General features: G+C 36.1%; 6 protein-coding genes across 8 annotated transcripts; 4 read left to right on the top strand and 2 right to left on the bottom strand.

The window, feature by feature from the left end:
• LOC18614535 (putative casein kinase II subunit beta-4) lies at window positions 497-4,667 on the bottom strand. The gene is made up of 5 exons (XM_007052330.2): window positions 4,019-4,667; window positions 3,089-3,307; window positions 2,138-2,247; window positions 1,881-2,046; window positions 497-962 (listed from the first exon to the last, which is right to left on the bottom strand). The coding sequence occupies exons 1-5, from the start codon at window positions 4,257-4,259 to the stop codon at window positions 832-834; spliced, it is 867 nt and encodes a 288-aa protein (XP_007052392.1). The 5' UTR covers window positions 4,260-4,667; the 3' UTR covers window positions 497-831.
• Window positions 5,592-8,141, top strand: LOC18614534 (cytochrome P450 714C2). The gene is made up of 5 exons (XM_018114250.1): window positions 5,592-5,933; window positions 6,290-6,516; window positions 6,614-6,855; window positions 6,936-7,296; window positions 7,407-8,141. Exons 1-5 carry the CDS (start codon window positions 5,624-5,626, stop codon window positions 7,830-7,832), a joined length of 1,566 nt encoding a protein of 521 aa, XP_017969739.1. The 5' UTR covers window positions 5,592-5,623; the 3' UTR covers window positions 7,833-8,141.
• Window positions 8,230-10,593, top strand: LOC18614533 (cytochrome P450 714C2). The gene is made up of 5 exons (XM_007052327.2): window positions 8,230-8,795; window positions 8,894-9,120; window positions 9,239-9,486; window positions 9,558-9,915; window positions 10,019-10,593. Exons 1-5 carry the CDS (start codon window positions 8,519-8,521, stop codon window positions 10,442-10,444), a joined length of 1,536 nt encoding a protein of 511 aa, XP_007052389.2. The 5' UTR covers window positions 8,230-8,518; the 3' UTR covers window positions 10,445-10,593.
• On the bottom strand, window positions 10,961-12,484 carry LOC18614532 (cytochrome c oxidase-assembly factor COX23, mitochondrial). 2 transcript variants are annotated; one of them, XM_018120031.1, is made up of 3 exons: window positions 12,253-12,484; window positions 11,360-11,452; window positions 10,961-11,225 (listed from the first exon to the last, which is right to left on the bottom strand). In XM_018120031.1, exons 1-3 carry the CDS (start codon window positions 12,475-12,477, stop codon window positions 11,178-11,180), a joined length of 366 nt encoding a protein of 121 aa, XP_017975520.1. In that variant the 5' UTR covers window positions 12,478-12,484; the 3' UTR covers window positions 10,961-11,177. The 2 variants fall into 2 exon arrangements, with proteins under 2 accessions (XP_017975520.1, XP_007052388.2); XM_007052326.2 differs by having other exon boundaries at window positions 11,360-11,439; window positions 12,253-12,438.
• On the top strand, window positions 13,881-17,690 carry LOC18614531 (rac-like GTP-binding protein RAC2). 2 transcript variants are annotated; one of them, XM_007052324.2, is made up of 7 exons: window positions 13,881-14,180; window positions 14,285-14,372; window positions 15,247-15,356; window positions 15,516-15,579; window positions 16,055-16,119; window positions 16,737-16,802; window positions 17,285-17,690. In XM_007052324.2, the coding sequence occupies exons 1-7, from the start codon at window positions 14,055-14,057 to the stop codon at window positions 17,381-17,383; spliced, it is 618 nt and encodes a 205-aa protein (XP_007052386.2). In that variant the 5' UTR covers window positions 13,881-14,054; the 3' UTR covers window positions 17,384-17,690. The 2 variants fall into 2 exon arrangements, with proteins under 2 accessions (XP_007052386.2, XP_017969592.1); XM_018114103.1 differs by having other exon boundaries at window positions 15,513-15,579.
• On the top strand, window positions 19,799-22,867 carry LOC18614530 (uncharacterized protein At1g28695). Its single transcript, XM_007052323.2, has 3 exons — window positions 19,799-20,152; window positions 20,240-20,632; window positions 22,316-22,867. The coding sequence occupies exons 1-3, from the start codon at window positions 20,003-20,005 to the stop codon at window positions 22,850-22,852; spliced, it is 1,080 nt and encodes a 359-aa protein (XP_007052385.2). The 5' UTR covers window positions 19,799-20,002; the 3' UTR covers window positions 22,853-22,867.

Below are 23,331 nucleotides of genomic sequence, written 5' to 3'. Positions count from 1 at the left end.
GTAAGTTAAAGGAGGATAAATCATGGTTAGCTTCAAAACCAAAATTTGAGAGCTCATCATCGGATTGATTCTGATGTTATACTTTTTTTTGTGTGTGTCCCACCAAGTACCCCTTTGATTTTGATTTTATAGCCAGTTGCCACATCTGGTGAAGATGGTGACATCTGCTGCAGGGAACAGCATGAGCATGAACTTGTTAGATGCTTTCTCTCTTTCTTACTCTGGATAGGGTTTCAAGTTAGGTTGGAGAGACTTTCCAGGATACTGGGTTCTGCTTCGAAAATCATGGACACAAGTAAATCACCAAGCCGTTTTCTAAGATACAAAAGCAAAGGCCTGAACTCACTTTCTCATTACCCTTTTCTGTTTTCTTCCTGTTAAACATGATTCAATGTTGTTTGGAGAGGAATACAAATGCAGATTTCTAGATTTTTGCATCCATGGATGAGTACAGATCGAAGAAAAAGATGGGAGGGTAGGAGGAAGGGATATCAACTACAACAAGAGAAGCACTTCAAACAATCCTCAACCCACGATTTAAGAAATATGCTTACAAACTCTCTGTTAAATTCATGAATAAATTCTAGGAAGTATGTTGTTGGCGCTCAACTAACAGGCCATATTGCATTTTATAACATTTTCATCGGCATATCAATCGTAACACTTTCATTACACTTTCATTTTTTTCTTCTTTGGGAACCCTACTTCAACCTTGCATGGTAAGGGTCCTTTGCTGCATCAAAAGAAGCACTCGGCTAAGTGAAAATCGCCATCGTCTGAACAAGAGGATGATCTCAAACACAAGGTACAGCTTTTAACTCCGGTATTACATCAGGGCTTGTGCATCTTGAAGCCGAAAACTCTTGGGGTATAGTTTTGCGTTGGCTTTTGCGGCTTTAGGTGACCATATGACATCAGAAATAGATGTGGGAATGTCGTTCCAAAATAAGCTCCATCAATATCTTGTTTATTGTCAAGAACATTAAGCTGTAAAACCAATGTATTATGAACATGATCTGGTAACAGGAAATATGGAAGAACTATAAAGGCGTAGCAATGTTTGATTCCTCCTACCCAAGAAACTAAAAATACAAGACCTCTTACATGTCCAATGTCATCATCAAAGGGCATTTGGAAACATAAACTAATTTCTTGCGCCATCTTTGACAGCAGGAAGATACGAGATTCATGAGCAGAAGGCACCCTAGCATCTGCTAACTTCACACTATTGTTCATCATAAAAATTCCTTATAGTTTTAAGATTCTAGAAAATCCTACTAAAATCATAATCTTCGAGATGGAACACGGGAATATATTGACAATGCAGAGACAAAGGAAGAAATACCAAAAAAGGAAAAGATTAGGGTGTCTCCCAATAAAGTAGGTGCAGATTTGACCCCACCAAACCCAACATCATATATAGGGGGGAAGAATGTGGTAAAAGAAACAAAAACTGATTTAGGAAAGAATGTACTGAAATACATACATCCAAATAATGCAAATTTTGATTGTCATGATAAAAATTAACAAAAATAACTCCAATCACCATAATAATCCTCTAAGATAAAATATTTATGATTGACTTGAGGTGTGATATGATCTAAGGAATTCTATGTATACGTGAAATGATTATATTATCTGTTCAAACAATATGTAATTTTATATGCCATAGTTGGGGCCAAACTTAATGTGCCAGGACAAGGAGTGCAGTCAAAAACACAAGTATGATTAATTTCAGACATCTTACCTAAGAACCAAGTTCTTTGATCTTAGTAGGATGTGTGTCAAATGCCACACGCATAATATAGTAGAGAAACCAACTTATATGTAATTTAGTTATAAAAAAACCAGTAAAATTGTAGATGAAATAAAAAGGATACTGCCTTGATACTTGGATCGAGGATAATATATATCTTCACATTTCGGACAGTAGATTTTCACGGTACTTGAACGAGGAATATCTGACTGACCAACTGGAAGACAAGGTTGTCCACAGCAGTAAACTCTTGGGCATCTCCCAAAGTCATAGTTTTTGTATTTCTCCAACTGAAATAAAGTTGCCGGTAGAACTTTGTAAACAGATATGACGCAGTCAATAGAAAGTAAAAGATAACAGGATAAATGACAGCATTATTACCATAGCAGACATTCCCTTGCTAGTTAATATGTAACGGACATGTATAAGACCATACAACATCTCAGCTGCTGATTCAACCAATTCATTCTGTTCTTCAGTGAACATATCACCTATAAAACCCAAAAGACATTTACTTTAGCAAGAACCAACATGCACTGATGAATGTTGAATATCAAGAAAGGAAAATAGGAGCCATATTTACAAAAAAAAAAACTGATATTTAAAGCAAACAGACACACATGACAGCAGCAATGCAAAGCAACATTAAAAATGTGAGGAAAGTCAATAAATGTAGATATTAACATTATGACTGCAAACTATAAGGTCAGAAATGCTACGAAACACAAGGTATAAACAATTGCAACAATATATTTCCTCAATCCACTAAGCATAACATTCCAAATGTTTACTTTCTGCAGCAATAGCAAAAAATCAAAGTAAAAAGAAAAAGCTTTTCAAAATTACAAGCATTCTCTCAAGCAAGCATAGGATTTCTATGCGGATATGCAGAAAGATAAGACTACAGTTGTGCATTCTAAATCCTACAGATACTAAAAATGTCACAATCACTGGAAAAAGGAAGGTACATAATCAGTTTAGTGACAGGATATAGTCAAATTAATATCCAGTGAGTTATACAGTCAGTCAAGAGTCTTCTTATGTGAGGGATCACAATTAACCAAACTACCAAAGTTCACTTGGCTGTCTTACATCTTATTTCACAGAAAACTTTCACCTATCCTTCTAAATGCTGTCCTGGCCAGAATCCTCATGAAGAACAAAAAAAGAAAAAAAGTCCAGACACCCCAGAGAAAAAATTTATGGATCAAGGAGGCAAAAACATCTGCTAAGCACTGGTCTAAATTTGGAAACTAATAGCACTTCCTCGAGTTAATATTAAATCATCCAAAATTTATATACGCAATCCAAGTCACCTAATGAAATGCTTACCATGAGAAGATTCAACGTCCAATATTAAATCAAGTGCATAGTCATAATATGGAACTTGACTGCTCAACCCACAAAGATTAAAGTCATCTTGGATGTATTCATCATCAACTTCACAGAAAAACTCATTGCCTCGCAAATTGCAAAACCATGAGATCCAAGATGTGTCATCTCCGTCGGAGCCACTAACATCTGATTCTTCACTGTCTGTTTCAGATTCCTCTGCAATCAGCGACAGTATTAGCACATAATTGAGAAGCAACTCATATTAATTACTTGCTTATTAGTCATGATTGATGATACAAATAGTCTCCGTTGTGTCTTATGTAAAATGCCATGACAAGAAGGAAATAAATTAACAAGGAATTATAACTAGCTAAAACTCTGGAACTAAGATTGATATCACATCACCTAGGTTAAAAACCAACGCTAGCATACTAGGAAAAGACACAAGACTTGAAATTTATGATATCAAATAAAGCAAGAAAAAAATACCCTCAATGAACAGCCGTTTAACATACAAAATTTGCTTCAAGATATATCAGACAATGCATCAAATTTCCAAACTTTCAATTATGGAAACACATTATTCAAGTATGTTTATAGCCCCCTTCGGCATAAAAAACCTACCAACAATCCCGTTTTCAGTAAGCTAAGATCCCAAGCATTTGGCTTTAACAATGCACTTCATAAATCGAAATGATTATGCGCAAATTTCTGCAAACAATCTTACTTAATAATGTAATTAGCAGTTAAACACTTATTCATCAGCTCAGAGCTGCCCAAAAACTCTTCAAAGCCCAGATCCTACCAAATCAAATTAACTCGAAAAAAGCCAATGCATCCTAAATAAACACGCGATTCATCCCAAAAACTAAAGGAGGAACAAAACAGGAACAAAGAAAGAAAGTGACTGACAAGTAAGTAACTAACCATCAGAACATTTGGCTTTGGAGAGAGCTGCAGAGCGCGAATCGCGATGATCAAGCTGGGATTTTCCAGTGGAAGTTGAAGGAACAGAGGATCTTTCTTTGTCTTTGCTGTTCAAGCCCCTCGAAGTGGACGGAGACGACTTCTCTAGATGCTTGTCCAGCGCATCATTTATGCGCTTCCGATCCAAAGGCACTAGCTCCGATTTCGACGGCCCCCCTCCTCGATCCCTATGGCTATACATAACTTTTCCTCTTTATCACGTCCCAAAATTTAAAAAGCTCCGAACTTTGTCAGTATTAACGGAGGGACAAAAATTCAAGCGTTCCGGAGATGCATCGCGTTGTGAGCGGCAGACAGAGAGAGTGAGTGAGAACAAGCAGAAACCCTAGATTTGCGAAATCAGGGGTTTTGCAGGTTGAGGATGAGACGGCGGCGTTTAGGTGGAAAATGAAAAGGAGATCGAGACTGAAGGAACTGGATTTGGAGAAAGAGAGGAAGAAAAAGTTTGGGTCTTGAAGAGAGACGGTGAAAACTAGGGTTTCTATACGAGAAAGAGATAGACGAGCTCCTCAAGGTGCCCTCTGTCTCTCTTGTTTTCTTGTCCTTGGTGGTGGCTTGGTGCTTCCCTTCTTTTCCTTTCTTTTTTCCAATTTTCTTTTTTTTTTTTTGTCCTGGGAGATATTTTTAAAATTTTTATTTCCTTTTTTGGAAAAAAATTTGGATTCCATGGACAGGGCACTTAGCCCATACTCAAGCCCATAAAAAAAATCAAACTTTACCCACAATATATAAGTATTTATGTAAATATGTTAGTGCTAGTGTGAATCCAAAAGACATGTCAATTTCCTAATTTATAAATCAAGATCGATTTTATCTCTTATTAATTTAAAATTCATAATATTTTATTTTATTCAATTGTCATGAATGGAGAAGAGAGACTCACTTTTATTCGAGTTTATTTTGATTGAATTCTTATATCAACCAAAAAATAAATAAACTCTAATTCTACTTCTCACAAGTTCATATTTTTGATTCAAAACATATGATTTTGGATTAAATCTAATTCTGCTCATGGTGTAGGCAAAAGAAACAATGTTAACAGTGGTGATTATCCTCCAAAAAAAATTGGGGTTTATTTTTTGTATGTATCTTGTCTCCCCTGAATGTTATCCCATGATTAAATCCAATAACAATCAAAGCTTTGGAAGTAATTTTGAAGTGCAGGTTCACCTTCTTGCAAAAAATTATAAGAAAAGTTATTTGTGTATTATGAAACTTAAATCTTTACAATGTTATACATATTTTTATATATACAGATTTGTGATGATAAAAAAATTATGGTGAAGATTTGGAAAGCAGGTTTCATAGAAGCAAATCCTTATTTGGTAGATTTCCTGCTTGAAGGCATTGATGCTGGAAAATCTGGTCGATTAATGTTTTGCTGTTACTTTTATCTTTCATTTTGCTGTCCTTTATAAAAATTAGCAGTGATTTTGTCGTTACCGAGCAAGTTGTATAGTTTATTAATTGTGTTGGGTAGGTTACTAGGAAAGAGGAGAGCAACGGGGAGGGAAGAGAGAGAGAGAGAGCAAGGAGTGAAAGAAAATGGAAGGAGAGCTAAATCTGATGGTTAAGTTGATTTTGTCAATTGTGTTGGGTGGATTTGTGGGGTTGCTTTGTTTTCTTTACAATGGTGTGTTGATGAAGCCAAAAAAGCTGAGATTGAAGCTTGAAAAGCAAGGAATCAAAGGACCATGCCCTTCCCTTTTGTATGGGAATATTCATGAAATGAGAAGGATCCAACTTGACGCACTGTCTGCTGCAAGCGCCACTCAGAAAGATCACCAAGCTGCAATTGCTCATGACTGGTTTCCCACTCTCTTTCCTTACTTGGACAAGTGGAGAAATGAACATGGTAGGTGCTCTCCTTATCATTCTGTTATTACTTGTTTAGATTCGACCACCCATTATCCACCTGTTCTTCCCCTTGGGAAGCAAGAACATGGAGTGTTGCAGCCATCTACAGCCTTTTCCGGTCAAGATAGTTATTGTGTTTGCAAATGTTAGAGTTGACCTTTTGTCTATTTGATCTTTGTTAGTGCTTTCTGCTTAGCAGTCAACTAGCAAGGCTTTGTTTCAGACATGAATGAAAGAGAAAAAAAAGACCTCCCTTTCGACCTCCTCCTCTCTCAATTTCCCTTTTTTTCTTTAGTTTGTTTTCCGTCATAGATTACAGCTCTGCTGCCTTCACCTAGCTTTTCTGGTGTACAGGGTCTGTATTCTTGTATTCAACTGGAAACCTGCAGCTGCTCTGCACAACAGATATGGAAATGGTGAGGGAAATAGGCCTACACAAGTCTTTAAGCTTAGGGAAACCGTCCTATCTAACCAGGGACCGGGGGCCTCTGCTGGGACAAGGCATTCTATCGTCAAGTGGCCCCATTTGGGCCCACCAACGAAAAATCATTGCTCCTGAATTCTTTCCTGACAGGGTTAAGGTAACTCCCCCACCCGTCCAAGCAGCTATGTTCTGTCCACATTTCATTTTACAAGCATGTCTTACATCATTTTCTACATATAAAAATGTGTTTAAAGGGCATGGTGAACCTAATGGTGGATGCTACGACTTCATTGCTAAATACTTGGGAAAGTAGAGTTGAACAGGAGGGTGGCATTTTAGAAATTGTGGTTGATGAGGATTTGAGAAGCTTGTCTGCTGATATAATCTCAAGAGCTTGTTTCGGCAGCAGTTACTCCAAAGGGGAAGAAATATTTTCCAAGCTAAAGGCACTCCAAATGGCAATGTCCAAGGCCAACATTGGGATTACTGGCATGAGGTATGAATTCTCACCTAAAACATTCATGAAATATCAATTTAATATACGTGTGTGAACTTTGCTGTCACAAAATGTTGAAGGTACTTGCCAAGCAAACACAACAGAGAGATATGGAAATTAGAGAAAGAGATTGACTCTATGATATTGAAGGTGGTAAAACAACGCATCGAGGAGGGTATCCATGAGAAGGATCTTTTACAAATGATACTCGAGGGTGCTAATAGTTGTGATGATTATAAGGGATTATCTAAGGAGAGGTTCATAGTTGATAATTGCAAGAATATGTACTTTGCTGGTTATGAAACCACTGCTACTACAGCTTCTTGGACCTTGATGTTGTTAGCGACAAATCCAGATTGGCAGGCTTGCGTTCGTGCTGAGGTGCTTGAAACTTGCAAAGATGGCCTTCCAGATGCTGATGCGCTCAGAAACATGAAGATGGTATGTTAACATATGAACAAGCTTTACATGAATCATCAAGTTCCATGCATAGAGAAGGATCTGTATTCTGATTCTGAATTTTTTTGTTCTTGTAATGTTTATATTGACAGCTCACAATGGTAATTCAAGAGACATTACGCCTATACCCACCCGCAACTTTTGTGATAAGACAAGCGCTAGAAGACATTGATTTCAAAGGCATCATAATCCCAAAAGACATGAACATCCAAATTCCTATCCCAGCTTTACAACAATCCGTGGATCTGTGGGGTCCTCATGCGCACGAGTTTAATCCAGAAAGATTTGCTAATGGAGTTGTTGAGGCTTGCAAGGTTCCACAGGCTTACATGCCATTTGGTGTTGGGGCTCGAATATGCGCAGGACAACACTTTGCCATGGCAGAACTGAAGGTGGCTCTATCTCTACTTTTATCAAGGTTCAGCTTTTCTCTGTCACCAGCATACTGTCACTCCCCCGCATTTAGGCTAGTTATACAACCTGAACATGGAATCTGTCTCCGTGTAAAGAGAGTTTAAGAGACTAAATTCATGCAACAGGGTGAATTCATTGCAGCTGATGAAGGAAATCAAAAAGCTAGAATTGAGCTCGTTTTCCCCTTTTTTTTCCCTCCCTTCTGGTACACAGAGTGATTGTTATTTGTTGGTTAATGCCCTTGCCCTGAACCCAAGCCTTGATAAGTTGGCGAATTATGAAATGAAGTTGGCTTCCAGGTTTGACCAGTTAAATTTCAAAAGCATGATGAATTTTATAAGATGGATAGTTTCTTTGATCATTGGCCACTGAATTTCCTTCAGTTTCTTTAATGAAAGGTTGCTTTATGGTTCTTTGACTGGCTACAAGTTGCAATTTTTTTTTTGAAAGGCAAGTTGCAATTCAGTTCCTTGTTACAAGACTGTATCAATCATTTCCTTAAGCCGTGATTATTTTTTCTTTAAAAACTACTAATAATACAATACTGCATGACGACGAAGGATCATCAAGAACAAGCAACCTCATGTTAAATATAATTTTGGTACAGATATCCTGTTAAAATAGTAAGAACAAAATTTGATCAGAGATGCGTTTCAAGTCATGGAAATCATATACAAATGTGTGTATAATGATACCTTTGACTAAGCATTGAAGAAGTCGCAGCCTGATGCAATAAAGGAGAGAAGAAGAAGATAAAAGGGCAAAGAAATGCAAGCAGAGCCAAGGTGCAATGGCAGAGATCATTTTATTAGTAGTGTTTACCAGCCTGGTTGTGTTGGCCGTGCATCTTGTTAATGCATTGGTTTTGAAACCGAAAAGGCTGAGGTCAAAGCTGCAAGAGCAAGGGATCAAGGGACCTCCTCCTGCTTTTCTATTGGGAAACATCCTTGACATCAAGAGGATTGAATCTTCACAAAGATCTCCAGAAGAGCAACCTAATGCACATCTTGATCATGCTTGGCCTTTGAAGGCCTACCCCTACATTGAGCAGTGGCGAAATGAATATGGTATGCACCCCAAACTTCAGTTTGTTTGTAAAAACTGTTAACAACTGATCAAGTAAGCTAGTTTCGATCTAATATATTGGGTTACAAATTGTTGACAGGACCTGTCTTCATGTATTCAACTGGAAACATACAGTTTCTATGCGTGACAGACGTGGAGATGGTGAAGGAAATTAACCTCTGCACTTCTTTAAGCATAGGCAAGCCTTCTTTTCTTTCCAAATACTTCGGCCCTCTGCTTGGCGAGGGTATTCTAGCATCAAGTGGCCCACTCTGGGCTCACCACAGAAAGATTATTGCTCCTGAACTGTATATTGACAAGGTTAAGGTACAATTCCCGCCTGCTGATGTATATTGCTGTGGTGATTTTCGAGTTTTGATGCATATGTAGTACAGATATTTTCTTCAACCATGTTCAAGTGAATAGATTTTAATTTTTGTTAAAGGGCATAGTGAACCTGATGGTGGAGTCGACCAACTCAATGATAAAATCTTGGGAGAATCGAGTAGAAGGAAAGGGAGGCCTGGCAGAAATTGAAGTTGATCAGGATTTAAGAAGCCTGTCTGCAGATATAATCTCTAGAGCTTGTTTTGGAAGCAGCTACTCTAAAGGGGAAGAAATATTCTTTCAGATCAGAACTCTTCAAAAGGTCCTGCCCAAAGGCAAAAGTATCGTGGGGGTACCTGGTTTAAGGTATGAATTTTATATTATGCATCAAGGCTTTGTGGATGCCGCTTTTCTTCTGTTTTTATATACAACTGCAGGCTCTTGCCGACCAAGAACAATAGGGAGAAATGGAGATTGGAGAGAGAGGTGAACTCAAAGATATTGGAAGTGGTAAAACAGCGCATTGAGGCAGGACATGAGAAGGATCTGCTGCAAATGATTCTTGAGGGTGCCAAAAGCAGTGTTGACCAAGGCGGACTGTCCTCAGACAAATTTGTGGTGGATAACTGCAAGAACATATATTATGCAGGTCATGAGACCACCGCCATGACAGCCTCATGGTGCTTGGTGTTGTTGGCTGCACATCCAGATTGGCAAGCTCGAGTTCATGCTGAGGTCCTCGAAATCTGTAAAGATGGCATTCTAGAAGCTGATATGCTTCGAAGCATGAAAGTGGTGAGTAAGTTTACACCCTTTTTAACCGTTGTTTCATTTCAGCTGGTCTGCGTTTCCCATGAAATTGGATTTCATTGATGGTCACTTACTGATTCCATGGCAGCTTACAATGGTAATCCATGAGACCCTGCGTCTTTACCCACCTGCAGTGTTCGTGATGAGGGAAGTCTTGCAAGATATCAAGTTCAGAGGCGTTATGATCCCCAAAGGCACAAACATTCAAATTCCAGTAGCGACATTACACCAAATTACTGATCTATGGGGGCCTGATGTACACCAGTTCAATCCTGAAAGATTTGCAGGGGGGGTTCTCGGGGCTTGCAAGCACCCACAGGCTTACTTGCCATTCGGGGTTGGTGCTCGAACCTGCGTCGGGCAACACTTTGCCATGACAGAGCTGAAGGCTGTTCTATCTCTCATCTTGTCCAAGTTTAGCTTCTCCCTCTCCTCGACTTATCATCACTCTCCAGTGACCAGAATGGTTTTGGAGCCTGAACATGGAATCAGTCTCTATGTAAGGAGACTGTGACCTCCTATTATAGTGTAAGAATAATTGCAGAGTTCTTGTGCTGCACTATCGTTTTTTAATGAATATTTGTGCTGTACTACCCAAACTCAAAGTTCAGGTTAGTTGAAGATGAAAGCCATCATCAACATTCAAACAACAAAATATATTGAAGCATCAAATTCTAAAAAAATTCAACTTTTTCCCACAATACCAAATTCAAGTCTAACCATCTTTTTTTCCTTCAAAAATATAGTAAGACACTCGTAAATATTCAAAATTAAAACATTTCGGGTGCAAATTTTGTGTGATTAATTTGATATTAAATTCAATTCAACTGACATGGCATTCCCATCTGATTTTTCTTTAGGATGCTTGCCCAGGGAATTCCGGGGGGCTTGCAAGCAGCAACTCAGGCTTATATGCCATTCAAGTTTAATCTCCCACTGCTGCAGGCTGCAGGAAAACATTTTGCTACTAATATACAGAACAGAGATTTCTTTCTACCAATCTAATTATTAGGCAAACTAAGATCCTCTACCAACTAGCCAAATCAAACATGGTTGCCATTATTGAACACAATAAAAGAACATTGTATTGACTTTCTATATTCCATAAGATAGTCAGATTTATACAGATTTTTTGTTGAGATTCTGTTGAACTCTATAGCAATGGCACAGGAGAAAATGATCAAACCCCCTAGTAACTTACAAATTTCAGCTCCATAGAAATGAGGAAGAAAATCTCAAAAGGGATTTCATGAGAAGAAGGAGCGACTCTTGTTGCGTTCCAAACGAGCTTCCCTCTACCAAAAGAAAAGGAAAAAAGGTAATTGTAATAGTCAGTGCATTATAGCCAGGAGGAGCTAGTTCAACTTTGCATAGCTAAAGCTGCTGGTATAATAAAAGGGATATACACTAGAAATTACAATTGCAATACCTCCTTTTTCTTGCATTCCTTGTAAACATCAAAATGTTCTTGGCATTTACTCTTGTCCTCTGAGCCATTTTCTTCCAGACCTGAGAACCGAGCCTTCAAGATTAAAATTTGGCCATATTTCAATCACAAATATGTTAACTTTAAGAGAAAAAAAACAAAGAATGTTAAGACATTGCTGGGAATTTGTGCATATAAGAAAGAACATATTTTCTTTCGATCTTCCATACTGTTTCTCCTTACTCCATGCGTGAAGAGTTCATAAATTATAACAATATTAGTTTTAAAAATATCTAATCTACTCAGCTAAAAGCAACAAGGATTATCTTTGGTTAAATCATAGAAGGCTGCCAATCCATGTTTCAAGCATATTTGCATTGCTTACCAACAACTCTTTTGTATAGAAGTGGTATTCAGTTCCATAAAGAGATCTTTACTCTATTAAGAGACCAGAAAATTCTAAAAGCTCCAACCTCTGCCACGGAAAACTGATCGCAACAGACAAGAATGAACAAGAAGTACGCTGGTTACATTACATTTCAAACATCTCCTTTCTTTCCAGCTAAAATCAAGTACTACTAGTAGTAGTAACAAACTAATTAATCCCTCTCCCAATCAAGTAACTGTTATTACAACAGTAAATTGAAAAATTTTTATCAGGGTAAATCAAAAGAAAATAAAGTCAGATCCGAACAATATTTCATAATTCAAGCAAGGTAAAGTTTGAGCCTTTCTTTCTTCTCATATCTAATTTTCAATACCCAATCCAACAAAATTTCCGACTGTACCATATAATGATAAAAAAACAGTAATCAATAACGAATGGTTTCATGGGAAAAGAAGGAAAAGAGAGATTTTTTAAGGGGGCGGGTCAAGACTTAAGAAAGTTAGCTTACATTTGAGAGAGGCAGTGTACTGAGGGTAGCACGGAGAATCGGCGATTCTTGCCGCACTCGGGTATGGCGGTGTTGCTGCAGCTCTTGATGCCATGCCTCTTTTTCTCTCACTATTTTCCAGGGAAACAAACAAGTTTCCGCCGTTCTGCTATCGTGCTTTCGACCCGAGAGCCTGAAGCTACCGGAAGAACATGTATTTTTTCTCGTACTCATGGGCCGGACCATTTTCAGCCCAAAGTTGCCCTTTTGACCTTTCCTTTTGGGCCAAGAAATTCAATTTTTTTGGATTAAAAAAATAAAATAGAAAGATTTACAATTTAAGAAATAAAAAGAAAATGAAAAATAGAAACCCACATTTACAATTTTTTTGGATTAAAAAAAACTAATCCTTCTTCTTTTAAGTAGAATAGAAAGATTTTAAATTTATTTTTTGGTAGAATGATAATTAAATATATTTTTTTCAAATTAATCATTTAAAATAAAAAAATTTTCCGAACATTATTGATTACAATTGAAAATTTCGAGATAATAATGATATTACAGTGGTAATACTTTGATTTCAAAAGTTTAATTCTCCAGCTAAATTCATTTTTTCCTCTACTTGTAATTATATAAAAGTAAAAAAAAATTAGAATTTTTGAAAAATTGAATTAAATGAATTGTTTTTTAAAATACGACACAAATCGAATTATAAAAAAAATTTCATAATAATCAAAATTGAATTATATGCATGGAAAAGACTTGCGTACATGGAAACTGACATGGCTATAAAATTGCAGAGAGACAATCTTATCTTTGATGCACCATGTTCAATGGCGAGGAAACATCAGAGTCTTAATTATGTCATGCTATCCGAAAGCATTCGTCACCCCCTTCCTGGTCAAGTCTTCACTTCCACAGCAAAATCTAAACAGGATGGGGAGAAAAAAGGTGGGAGAAAGAGACGACACAGCATTCAAAAAGAGAGGAACATGTGCAAGTCATTTAACTAAATAAAGTCAATAAATCCACCGGAAACCTTGAAAAAGAACCCATTAAAGGGGATAAACAGGGGGGAAAAACAATGGGAGTTGTTCAATAATGTGGTGCAAACACATTTCTCTGTTTAAAGAACTGAAAACAGGGGTTTGCCTGGTTCTGGTAAGTGAAGGGAGTGATTCAAGAGCATAGAGGATAGCTGCCTGGCCTTGAGCTTTTATCTTCTGAAAAAACTATGAAGCGGTTAATGCAAACAAGTAAGCTTACATTCGAGTATTGAATACAAATCCTAGTACGTTGTTGCTTTGTTGGATTTGAGCGCGTGAGAGAGCGTGATTCAAGGTTTTAATTTCTATGTTTTTTCTTCCTTAAAGTTGACCTGATGGGGTCGACAATTATTCCACTGTCATCTTTTAAGGTCGGAAGGTTGCTCTGTCCACGCGCTGCCGGTTCTCGTGTTTCACAATGATCCCAATTCCCTGGTGGAGGAGCTCTAAAATGTAAAATCATCCTTTTTATTGATGCGTAATCAATGGAGCCGATGTTTCACTTGCTCTCAAGCGCGTGGAAATAGAATTGAACTGAAATGGAGTATTCCTTTTCTTTCTCCTTTTGCCTCTCTGACAGCTCAAATTAAAGTCATCCACCATATGCTTTTCTCTCCTCAGAAAGCTCATGGAAAATTTTGGTTACCTTTCTTGACTCTGCTCTCTATATAACTTTCCTTTTTTTTCCCTTTTTTTTTTAATCAAGCCATAGCTGCACAGGAAGAGAAACTCAAAAAACTTCTCTGGGTTGATGAGAGTTTGGTTTAACTGCAGACAATGAGTACTGCAACAGCAGCAGCAGCTGCAACACAAACAAAATTCATAAAATGTGTGACAGTTGGGGATGGAGCTGTTGGGAAGACATGTCTCCTTATCTCTTACACTAGCAATACCTTCCCAACTGTATGAACTTCCTTTTCTCTTTCTCTCTCCGATGATCCTGCATTTCTTTCTTTGTTGGTTGATGCGCATTTTGCTTTCTGGGTGCTCACTTTTCTTGTTTACAGGATTATGTTCCTACTGTTTTTGATAACTTCAGCGCCAATGTCATGGTCGATGGACGGACTGTCAATTTGGGTCTCTGGGATACTGCTGGTATGCTCTTCTGCTTCTCTCATAACGACTTCTACTTGTTCAGCTTAATTGGTAGCTTGTCTCTTCAGTTTTTCTTTATTCTTCCAAATTTTGACAATGGGGTTTGCTGAATGTTGCTTGTTTAGTGAAATAAGAAATGGTGGATTGGTGGTTATAACCTGATGATTACAAATGCTAATCTGATATATTGATATAGTTGATCATAAAGAAATGTAGAGACTTTATAAAGGAAAGCTAAAATCTCAGAGAATTGAAATCTTACAACCCAAAATTTGTTTGAAATTTCCAAATTTTTCCATTTTCTCCTCATGGCAACACAAAGGATAAACATTTAGGTGGCAATTACATAACTTGTAAACGGTATGATGCTGCGCAAAGGGCTTGTTTCTGCTACAGAAAAAAAGAGCTGAACACAATTAAGACAATGGAGATGAGATGACAAGTAAAGTGAAAAAAACATGTTTTGACAAAAGTAACAATGTCAGTTTCACTTTACATTGAAAGAAACCCTGCCCTCTCTGTTTGCCCGAGTTGGTAAAATTATAACTGTTTGTAGTTTTTCGTTATGGAACTGAAGAGATCACATTATAAGGGTGCTAAGGTCATATTAATTATACCCTTATAGCCAATAACTCTCCTCAAATAAGTATTAACGGTGTTATCTCTTTTGATATACATCCTCATTTATAAAACACCATGGGATGGGATTATTTCCTTTCCACATCCGTAATTATGTTATTCAAGGTCTTTTTAGAAGCTTTAGGTATCAATGAATAGTGAACCACGCATCAGCCTTTTTAGTTAACATGGAAGCAATTTGATTATAAAACCAAAATGAATTCCGTAGTTTTGATTGTAAAATTAATTTGTTCAGGTCAGGAAGACTATAACAGGTTGAGACCTCTAAGTTACAGAGGAGCTGATGTATTCCTTCTTGCTTTCTCCCTCATAAGTAGGCCTAGCTATGAGAACGTATCCAAAAAAGTAAGCTTCGTCGCTCATTACTTCTGGTTTTTAAAGTTTAAACCCTCTAATGAGTTCTCTTCTGCTTATGCTTAGTTTAATGAAATGTATATACTACTTTTCTGATTCCTTTACATGTCTTGCTTCTTTTCCTTTATGCTCCTTGTTGTGATGGAGAAGTGGGTCCCAGAGCTGAGACATTATGCCCCATCAGTGCCCATTGTTCTTGTGGGGACCAAACTAGGTGATGGATTCTCTCCTCCTTGATGTATTGCTTCTGCAAATGGATGTTTCCAGAGAACCATGCCTTTGCTTATTAATCAAGGTTCAATATGCTCTGAATAATTGAGCATGCCAGATGAGAGCTTAAAAAAAAATAGGGCTTTTTTATAATCATTTTTTCAAAAAGTCCCCATCAGATTCTCATGTATGTGCATGGTTCATTCCTGTGCATTTACCTGTATTACAACATCAACATCATAAACAGAAAAAGTGAGAAAGAAATGAATGCACATAATGTATAAATAATTAAAGCATATGAAAAAGTTTTTGGTCCTTGGCGATTTGTAAATGCTGGATGTCAATTGTGTTTGATTGTCTAGCTGTAAGCTCTATTTGAATATCTGTCATGCATGGGCCAGGCTTTACATGGTTGATAACATGTTTGGACATGCGCATGCATGCTTTTGTTTCTGTTAATAAATTTAATTGGGGTGCAGATTTAAGAGAAGACAGGCAGTTCCACTTGGATTATCCAGGGGCGTGTACCATTTCGACAGAACAGGTATCACTGATATGTGCACATTGTGTTCCCACTGTTTCATTCTCTGCATGTTTGTGGCACCATTAGTTGTTTTGTTAATGTGTACAAGTTGTCTTTGGATTAGGTAAGCTGCAATTTTGAATGCTTTAGACAAAAGAAACGATGAGAAACCTTTGTGGAGAACATTTATTGCCAGCAAATTGAGGAATTCTCGGTAGACTGGTTCCAGCTTTTTAACGAAAGTTTAATCCATCTATTGAAAATTTCCTTTTGTTGGCAGAATCTAATGAGCAAGAAATAGAATTGCGTAGCAGATAGCATATCTGCTTCTTCCTTTTCTTTATCTTAGTGTCATCTCTAAGCAGGCATCTGAATCCAACACCTGCAAGACCTACACTGTTAAAAAACACAAAGCAATCACAATGTTAGTCTTGTCTTTATTTTGCTGGTCAGGGAGAGGAAAAGAAGATCAGTTCACCTGTTGTGCTTCTTGATAGAAAATTATTCAATTTTGTTGCTTGAATCTTAACCTAACGGAAATGCATAATGCCTGACTATAATGGCTCTCTTTAGGAAATCTTTCAAATTTTATGAATTCTATTGTAGCCTAATACAGGTATTTCAAATTCTGTTGCCAGGGTCTTGAACTAAAGAAGCAAATAGGAGCACTGGCTTACATGGAGTGTAGCTCGAAGACACAGCAGGTTTGTCTTGGATCTGCGTCTGTTATCATAAAACCACAAATAGAAAGTGCCTATGAGTCTATCGCACGTACCTACAGGATTCTATGTACTTTCAGTCCTCTCAACTGCAATCTTATACTATTTAAACTAACAGAAATAGATAAAATAATATTAGCATCAACCCATCGAGCACGGCCAATTCATTGGAGCTCTTCTTGCTTTGGCTTAAGAAATGAATGCAGGATTTAAATAGGCTTGGAGAAATGAATACATATATTTGGACATCATTATGCAAATTATTTCCCTCTACTGATGCCAGTGTCCTGTTTAAAAGCATATTTGTCAATAGCATCAGGAAGAAAAAGAGCTTGCAGTGGCTGCTGCTCTATTCTTGATGGTGTTTGTCTACTATGCAAGAACTGCAGGGGAATATACAAATTAAATGAAATTTCCCTGGAATCTATTATCAGCCCGTTAAGAACTTGTGTGCTGGAAAATTGCAGAATGTGAAAGCTGTATTTGATGCTGCTATCAAGGTGGTTCTCCAGCCTCCAAAGCAAAAGAGGCAAAAGAAGAAATCAAGAATCTGCCGTGTTCTTTAAACAAAATCCCTGATGGACAACAGTGTCAAGTCGACAATGACATGATTCTCCTCTTAAATTTCTGTGCATTCTTCATCATATTTATTATCCTTTTTTTTTTTCTTGTTGATTTTATCGAGTGCTTCCTCTCCCTGTGAAGTAGGGAATTTGCAATAGATTGATCAGGGTAACTCCATTTGTGTATTTGGAAGGCATCTGCAAGAACTTAAAGGGTGCTTGGGTTCTGTAAATTGGCTGCTCCTTGCGATGATTTGATGTGAATGAAATTTGCTCTTAACCAATTTCTGCGATCCTCTTTGCATTTGCAGCTCCATTTTGGTTTAAGCTTCAAGCCTTAGAATCAGGTCTCTGAATCTCCATGAAAAAGTTGGATTTTACCTGACTTGGGCCATTCCAGCTTGATCAAGATCTTGGCCTTTTCACAAGCACTGAACCCACATCAACCCTTAATCTTTCCATAAAGAATTAGTGTATAAGATTATGTGATTAGTAAATTCCACAGTTAGTGTATAAGATAATTTTCCAATTTAGATCACAAATTTTCCAATAATAGTCTTGAAATCCAAATCTCTTAAGCTTCACCATCTTTATTTTATGACGAATTTATATATTATCCAGAATATTTTGATGTCTTATAATTTTAATACGATATCAAAAAATTTTTCGTGAATTTTTTTCGTTATTTCATATAAAATGATAAATTTGTAATCTTTATACGTGAAAAGAAATATTAAAATAATAATAAAATAAATCTCCTCACGGGATTACTTCACTATCCGTCACCCAGGATCATTTGACCTTGCAAGGTGATTCTTGCTAATTCACAAAGGATTCAACGTGTCCATACTCGATCCTCAATATCAGAGCGTAAGCTATACTCACAGGAAAAAGTTGCATTTGTTAAAAATCGTTACCATTCCTCGCAATGATTTCAATTTTGACGTTGAAGCAATAACAAGAATACTGCTAGTACTATTTCCAAGTTCAAGTTGATCATGTCTATTCTCTTACGCGTTTAAATTAGTTGTCAAATTAATCAAGCGAATTCAATCGATTCATAATGACACGACATAAATATGGGCATGGATCGTTAAAGGTAGCAGAAAGACTGGACAGAAGACTCCCATTTTCTATTCTGGGGCCACAATCAACACGCAGCAAAGAGGAAGAGTTTTTCCAATTATTTTTCTTGTTCAATTTTCAAACTATGTACTTTTGAATTTGCTTGTTTAGACTTTAATTTTCTGCGTCATTGAATCCATATAAATTCTTGAAAAAAGTATAACAATTTGTAAACTAAAATCAGTAAAACCTATTAAGTTAAAATGGACATTCGAATATTTGATTTATTGATTGATGTATGATTTTTTTTTTCAAAAACAAGAATAAAATCTTTCTTTTTTAAATTCAAAAATAAAAAACTAATTAGGTTAAAAATGAAATAATATAAAACAAACATACAAACATATTCGTTGACATCTGAGTGTTTAATTTATTGATTAATACATTATCCATACTTAATTAAAAAAAAACATATTCATTGGAATGTTCCTTCTTCATCCTCTTCGTTCTTTTATTTCTTTATTTTATAAGAATGAGAACATAAATTTAGTATTAATCAATCATGTTTATATCATCATATAATATTGTATTTGCCTTTATCAATAGGTGCATATATAATTATTATTTTAGTACATTTGCAGGTCAGTTGACATTAACATTACAAATTAAGTACTAATATTGAATTATATCAGTTTGATTAGATTTTGTCAAATCCTTTCAACACACGGAACGCAGCCATCGCCGGACTTTTGGGCTTTATCTACTTTTCTTTCTTTCTTTCTCTTTCCTTCTGTAAACAATCACCAATCATCAATCGCCAAGTAATTAATGTATGATGGAAGCATGTTTGGATGATCGAGATGTGTTGATTGTGAGCTTAATGTTGTTTAATTATGGACTGTTTGGATTTTCTGCTCATTCTATTTTTTTATATATAACAAGTCGAAATCAAACATTAATATAAAAATAAAAACAATAATAATATGAATATTTATCACTTACATTGATCCTTTTTTTCTTCTTATTTTTTTAGAAAATTCCCTGTAAATTGATCTCCACACAATTTTGATTGCTAGATTCCAATCCAAAATTTAGATCCATTTAGAATGATTATGACCTTGATGGATGGTACGATTATAACCTTTTTCGGAGTAAATTTGTCGGATTCATTCGACTAATCGAACATGTGAATCAGAATAATATATACTTTTTTATTTTTTATATAAATTTTATTTTTTTCATTATAAATAATTAAAAAAAAAAGTGGAAGAGTACTTATTATCATTGTTTGCTGTAAATTTTAATAAACTTTACAATACTATTTTTATCTGAACTGTCCTCAGGACTTCTCCGATAAATCTCTTCTATTCCCTGGCCAACATCACAGACTAAAACCCCATGACAATTTAATGACCGATCTGACCTCAGGTACTTTTGGGTGACAATTCTATCCAAACCTAGCTTCCCATCTCTAATCCTTTCAAGCCAAACGAAACCCAAGTCTTTTTTCACCTAAAGAAACCTAACAGGCCAACACCCCATCTCTCATTCTCATCTATGGAACAGTCAAAGAACCCTTTTCAGGCAACTGCTGCAATAGTTTTTCTCCTTATAACTGGTGCCCTTTACATTATCTGTGTCTGGTCTCCTCCCTCATCAAACCCTTTCCTCCCCTACCAGGAAAGCAGCTGTCAGCAATCTAATTTTGTAAGCATATGGTACCATGTGTTTGTTATACAGACTTTATGATCAGTTCTTCGTGATGGGAAAACTCATTCTTTTTGTCTGTTACAGACCACCGTGAAGTTTCCTGTAACCGACGAGCTGGGTTTGGCCCTGGATGAAGCTTCCACGCCCAACAAGACGGTGATCATCGCGGTTGTCAACAAAGCTTACGTCGAGCAAAGTGTGCGTGCAGAGACCACAATGCTGGACCTGTTCCTGGAGAGCTTCTGGCTAGGAGAAGGTACCAGGCCATTGCTGGACCACCTGCTGCTTGTCACCGTCGATCAAACGGCTTACGAGCGGTGTAAATTCAAGCGGCTGCACTGCTACAGATTGGTGACGGACGGCGTTGATTTCGGTGGGGAGAAGGTTTATATGTCGGAGGAGTTTATCAAGATGATGTGGAGAAGAACTCTTTTTCTTTTGGATGTCTTGAGGCGTGGCTACAACTTCATTTTCACGGTAAATTCTTTATATTTTCTCGGAAAATTTCCTTTTATTAATGTAAAAACTAACACCATTCAAACAAAAAAAATGATAAAATAAATAATTTGAAGAAGTTATAGTATTCCATTTATAATTAAAAATCATGATAAAATTAACAACAATAATCACCTTTATTTTTTCATAACAATAAATTTAATTAATTTTTTCTTGAAAAGTGATTTTAATTTATACTGATAAATAATGTGAATTAATTAAATTATGCTGAATCAAGTCTTTAATTTTCCCCACAGCACAAAACTTGTTTTCAACCTAAATAACGTGCACTAAACCTACAAGTAAATCACCAACAAAACACGTTTACAATCAACCTTAACTGATGTCTCCCCTTTATTCTTGCATTTTCACCTGTCCATACATCGTGGGTTCCCTCCCTTACTCCTCCATAAATTATCCATATTTTAATGAATCACGAAAAAAAATTAAAATCTTTCATAGTAACATTAATTTATTTTATGATATTTTTGCCAAATCCATATTGATAATTGCACATTAATAATTTACATTAATTATAAGATAATTATAATAATCCTTTTCAGCTTAATCAAGGAAATATTATTTGGTTTGACTTTAATTATGTTACATCGAGAAAAGATAAGAAGTTCATTTAATGTGGCATCTCTGAATTCAATGTAATCGGTGCTACGTGGGAGAAGTTCATTGGGCAGTCAGTGTCCCCAACGTTTAGGGAAGGTCCTCTAAGGTATAGGACCACCGGTGCCATGAATCACATGAAACCCTATACGAGGCAAAGGTGAAAGCCCTTGGAAAGGGGACACTGACCATAATATAAATTCATTAACTAACCATAATCCAAATTAGTTAGCCAATTGAACAAAGTGGTTAGGTTAGTTGAACTATTGGTTTGGACCAAATTGAACTCTGTCGATGTTTCTAATTTCTTTCATGGCTAATGGTTTTGTGGGGCTCAAACAGGGACCACTATATGTAGGTTTTGGAACAGTCTTTTTCTTTCCCCGAACGACACTCCTTATGTCAAAATGATGATTTTTTTTACGTTAACAATTCAGCGTTTTTGTTTTTTTTTTTGTCATTAATTGTCACATTTTCCACATTTTGTTTTTCTCTATGGTATTTTCTTCCTATTATTATCTCAATTTGTTATAAACTTATAAATCTAAAAGAAATAATTAATGGTCAATTTTGTCAGCCATGAGAATGGTATACAAATTCAAAGGGTCATTATATATAAAATTATATATATATATATATATATTATATTCAAAGGGTCAAACAAATGAATCATTATATATATATATATATATATATATATATTATTGTTAATATTTTTATAAATTGAATTTATTTTGATTATAGAAGAGTAGATGAATAATTTGATTTATCTTTTTTTGAAAATAATTATTGAAAAAATATTGAAAAAAATGATTAAAATACTTTTAATCAACTTAACCAATCCACATATATAGTCAATTTTAATTATTTTGATTTTTAATATCCACTTTGGTTGCTCGATTTTTTTTATAAAAATTCGATTAATTTAATATTTAAAATTTTCAGAACAAATCGACCATATACACACCTACCTCAAAAGGTTTCTTTGTTTTCTACTTTGCTAATTCATTCTTGAACTATACTAATAAGTTTTGCGCATTCTTTCAGGACACAGACGTGATGTGGCTAAGGAATCCGTTTGCAAAGCTAAGCCCAAACGGAACCGAGGACCTCCAAATCAGCGTCGATACGTTCACCGGCGACCCACGACCGGAGCTCAATTTCATCAACACCGGCTTCTACTACATCAGATCAAACAACAAGACCATCTCACTGTTCGACACTTGGTACTCCCAGAAGGACAACTCCACAGGGAAGAAAGAGCAAGACGTCTTGGTAGACCTAATGCGCGACGGGCTCTTCGGGCAACTTGATCTCCGAGTAAGGTTCTTGGAGACCAAGCATTTCAGCGGCTTTTGTCAGGACAGCGGAGATGTCAGCGCCGTAGCAACCGTTCATGCAAATTGTTGCCGCCACATAAGCGCAAAGGTCAGAGATTTAACGGCTGTCCTCCGCGATTGGAAGCGGTTCCAGGCGGTTCTGACCAGGTATCCCAACGCTGCTCGGAACATAACCGAGAGTTTCAGGTGGTCACCGCACACGGGCTGTTGGAATTCATGGAAAGTAAATAAAAAGACACCATGATCAAGTTAAAACATACTCGTAAATTTGTATGGTTCGATATTTTTTTTGAAGTAAAATATTTTTAATTTTAGCATATAAATTAAATTGTGTTTAACAAAATCTATGCGCTGCATGAAGTTTATTTTATTTATAATATACATCTATAATCTATCTATTTATCTATATCCATATATATTTAATTATATATAAAAAGACGAGTGTTAGATAAAATTTTTAATTAAAGAAAATGGATATATTTGCTCATTATATATTTAAATTATCATTTCAAATTTTTTATTATAAATATTAATAAGATTTATCGAATTTTAAATTAAATAAAAATTTTAATTATATCAAATGATTTTTATTAAAAACACCATCTAGTAAAATTTCACAGACAAGTGCCAAACATAGAGTTCTATAAAGGTTAAAATCAATATAGTTTAGATATTAGTAAATAAGGTTTTTGATAGAATAAATTTCATTAAAATGTCAAATAT

The sequence above is a fragment of the Theobroma cacao genome, chromosome 1 (assembly GCF_000208745.1).
Source record: "Theobroma cacao cultivar B97-61/B2 chromosome 1, Criollo_cocoa_genome_V2, whole genome shotgun sequence".
Classification (NCBI taxonomy): Eukaryota; Viridiplantae; Streptophyta; class Magnoliopsida; order Malvales; family Malvaceae; genus Theobroma; species Theobroma cacao.
This window is presented reverse-complemented; position numbering and strand designations above follow the sequence as displayed.

Excerpts from the sequence above, each read along its gene's own strand:
- LOC18614534 (XM_018114250.1), top strand. The coding sequence starts at position 5,624 with ATGGAAGGAGAGCTAAATCTGATGGTTAAGTTGATTTTGTCAATTGTG. Across the intron at positions 6,517-6,613 it reads TCTTTCCTGACAGGGTTAAG|GGCATGGTGAACCTAATGGT; the intron begins GTAACTCCCCCA and ends ATGTGTTTAAAG. Across the intron at positions 7,297-7,406 it reads CGCTCAGAAACATGAAGATG|CTCACAATGGTAATTCAAGA; the intron begins GTATGTTAACAT and ends TTATATTGACAG.
- LOC18614531 (XM_018114103.1), top strand. The coding sequence starts at position 14,055 with ATGAGTACTGCAACAGCAGCAGCAGCTGCAACACAAACAAAATTCATA. Across the intron at positions 14,181-14,284 it reads CTAGCAATACCTTCCCAACT|GATTATGTTCCTACTGTTTT; the intron begins GTATGAACTTCC and ends TCTTGTTTACAG. Across the intron at positions 16,803-17,284 it reads GTAGCTCGAAGACACAGCAG|AATGTGAAAGCTGTATTTGA; the intron begins GTTTGTCTTGGA and ends GGAAAATTGCAG.
- LOC18614530 (XM_007052323.2), top strand. The coding sequence starts at position 20,003 with ATGGAACAGTCAAAGAACCCTTTTCAGGCAACTGCTGCAATAGTTTTT. Across the intron at positions 20,153-20,239 it reads GCTGTCAGCAATCTAATTTT|ACCACCGTGAAGTTTCCTGT; the intron begins GTAAGCATATGG and ends TGTCTGTTACAG. Across the intron at positions 20,633-22,315 it reads GCTACAACTTCATTTTCACG|GACACAGACGTGATGTGGCT; the intron begins GTAAATTCTTTA and ends GCATTCTTTCAG.
- LOC18614532 (XM_018120031.1), bottom strand. The coding sequence starts at position 12,477 with ATGGTCCGGCCCATGAGTACGAGAAAAAATACATGTTCTTCCGGTAGC. Across the intron at positions 11,453-12,252 it reads GTACACTGCCTCTCTCAAAT|GCTCGGTTCTCAGGTCTGGA; the intron begins GTAAGCTAACTT and ends TTAATCTTGAAG. Across the intron at positions 11,226-11,359 it reads AGGAATGCAAGAAAAAGGAG|AGGGAAGCTCGTTTGGAACG; the intron begins GTATTGCAATTG and ends TTCTTTTGGTAG.
- LOC18614535 (XM_007052330.2), bottom strand. The coding sequence starts at position 4,259 with ATGTATAGCCATAGGGATCGAGGAGGGGGGCCGTCGAAATCGGAGCTA. Across the intron at positions 3,308-4,018 it reads CAAAGCCAAATGTTCTGATG|AGGAATCTGAAACAGACAGT; the intron begins GTTAGTTACTTA and ends CGCTGATTGCAG. Across the intron at positions 2,047-2,137 it reads GCAAGGGAATGTCTGCTATG|TTGGAGAAATACAAAAACTA; the intron begins GTAATAATGCTG and ends ACTTTATTTCAG.
- LOC18614533 (XM_007052327.2), top strand. The coding sequence starts at position 8,519 with ATGGCAGAGATCATTTTATTAGTAGTGTTTACCAGCCTGGTTGTGTTG. Across the intron at positions 9,121-9,238 it reads TGTATATTGACAAGGTTAAG|GGCATAGTGAACCTGATGGT; the intron begins GTACAATTCCCG and ends TTTTTGTTAAAG. Across the intron at positions 9,916-10,018 it reads TGCTTCGAAGCATGAAAGTG|CTTACAATGGTAATCCATGA; the intron begins GTGAGTAAGTTT and ends ATTCCATGGCAG.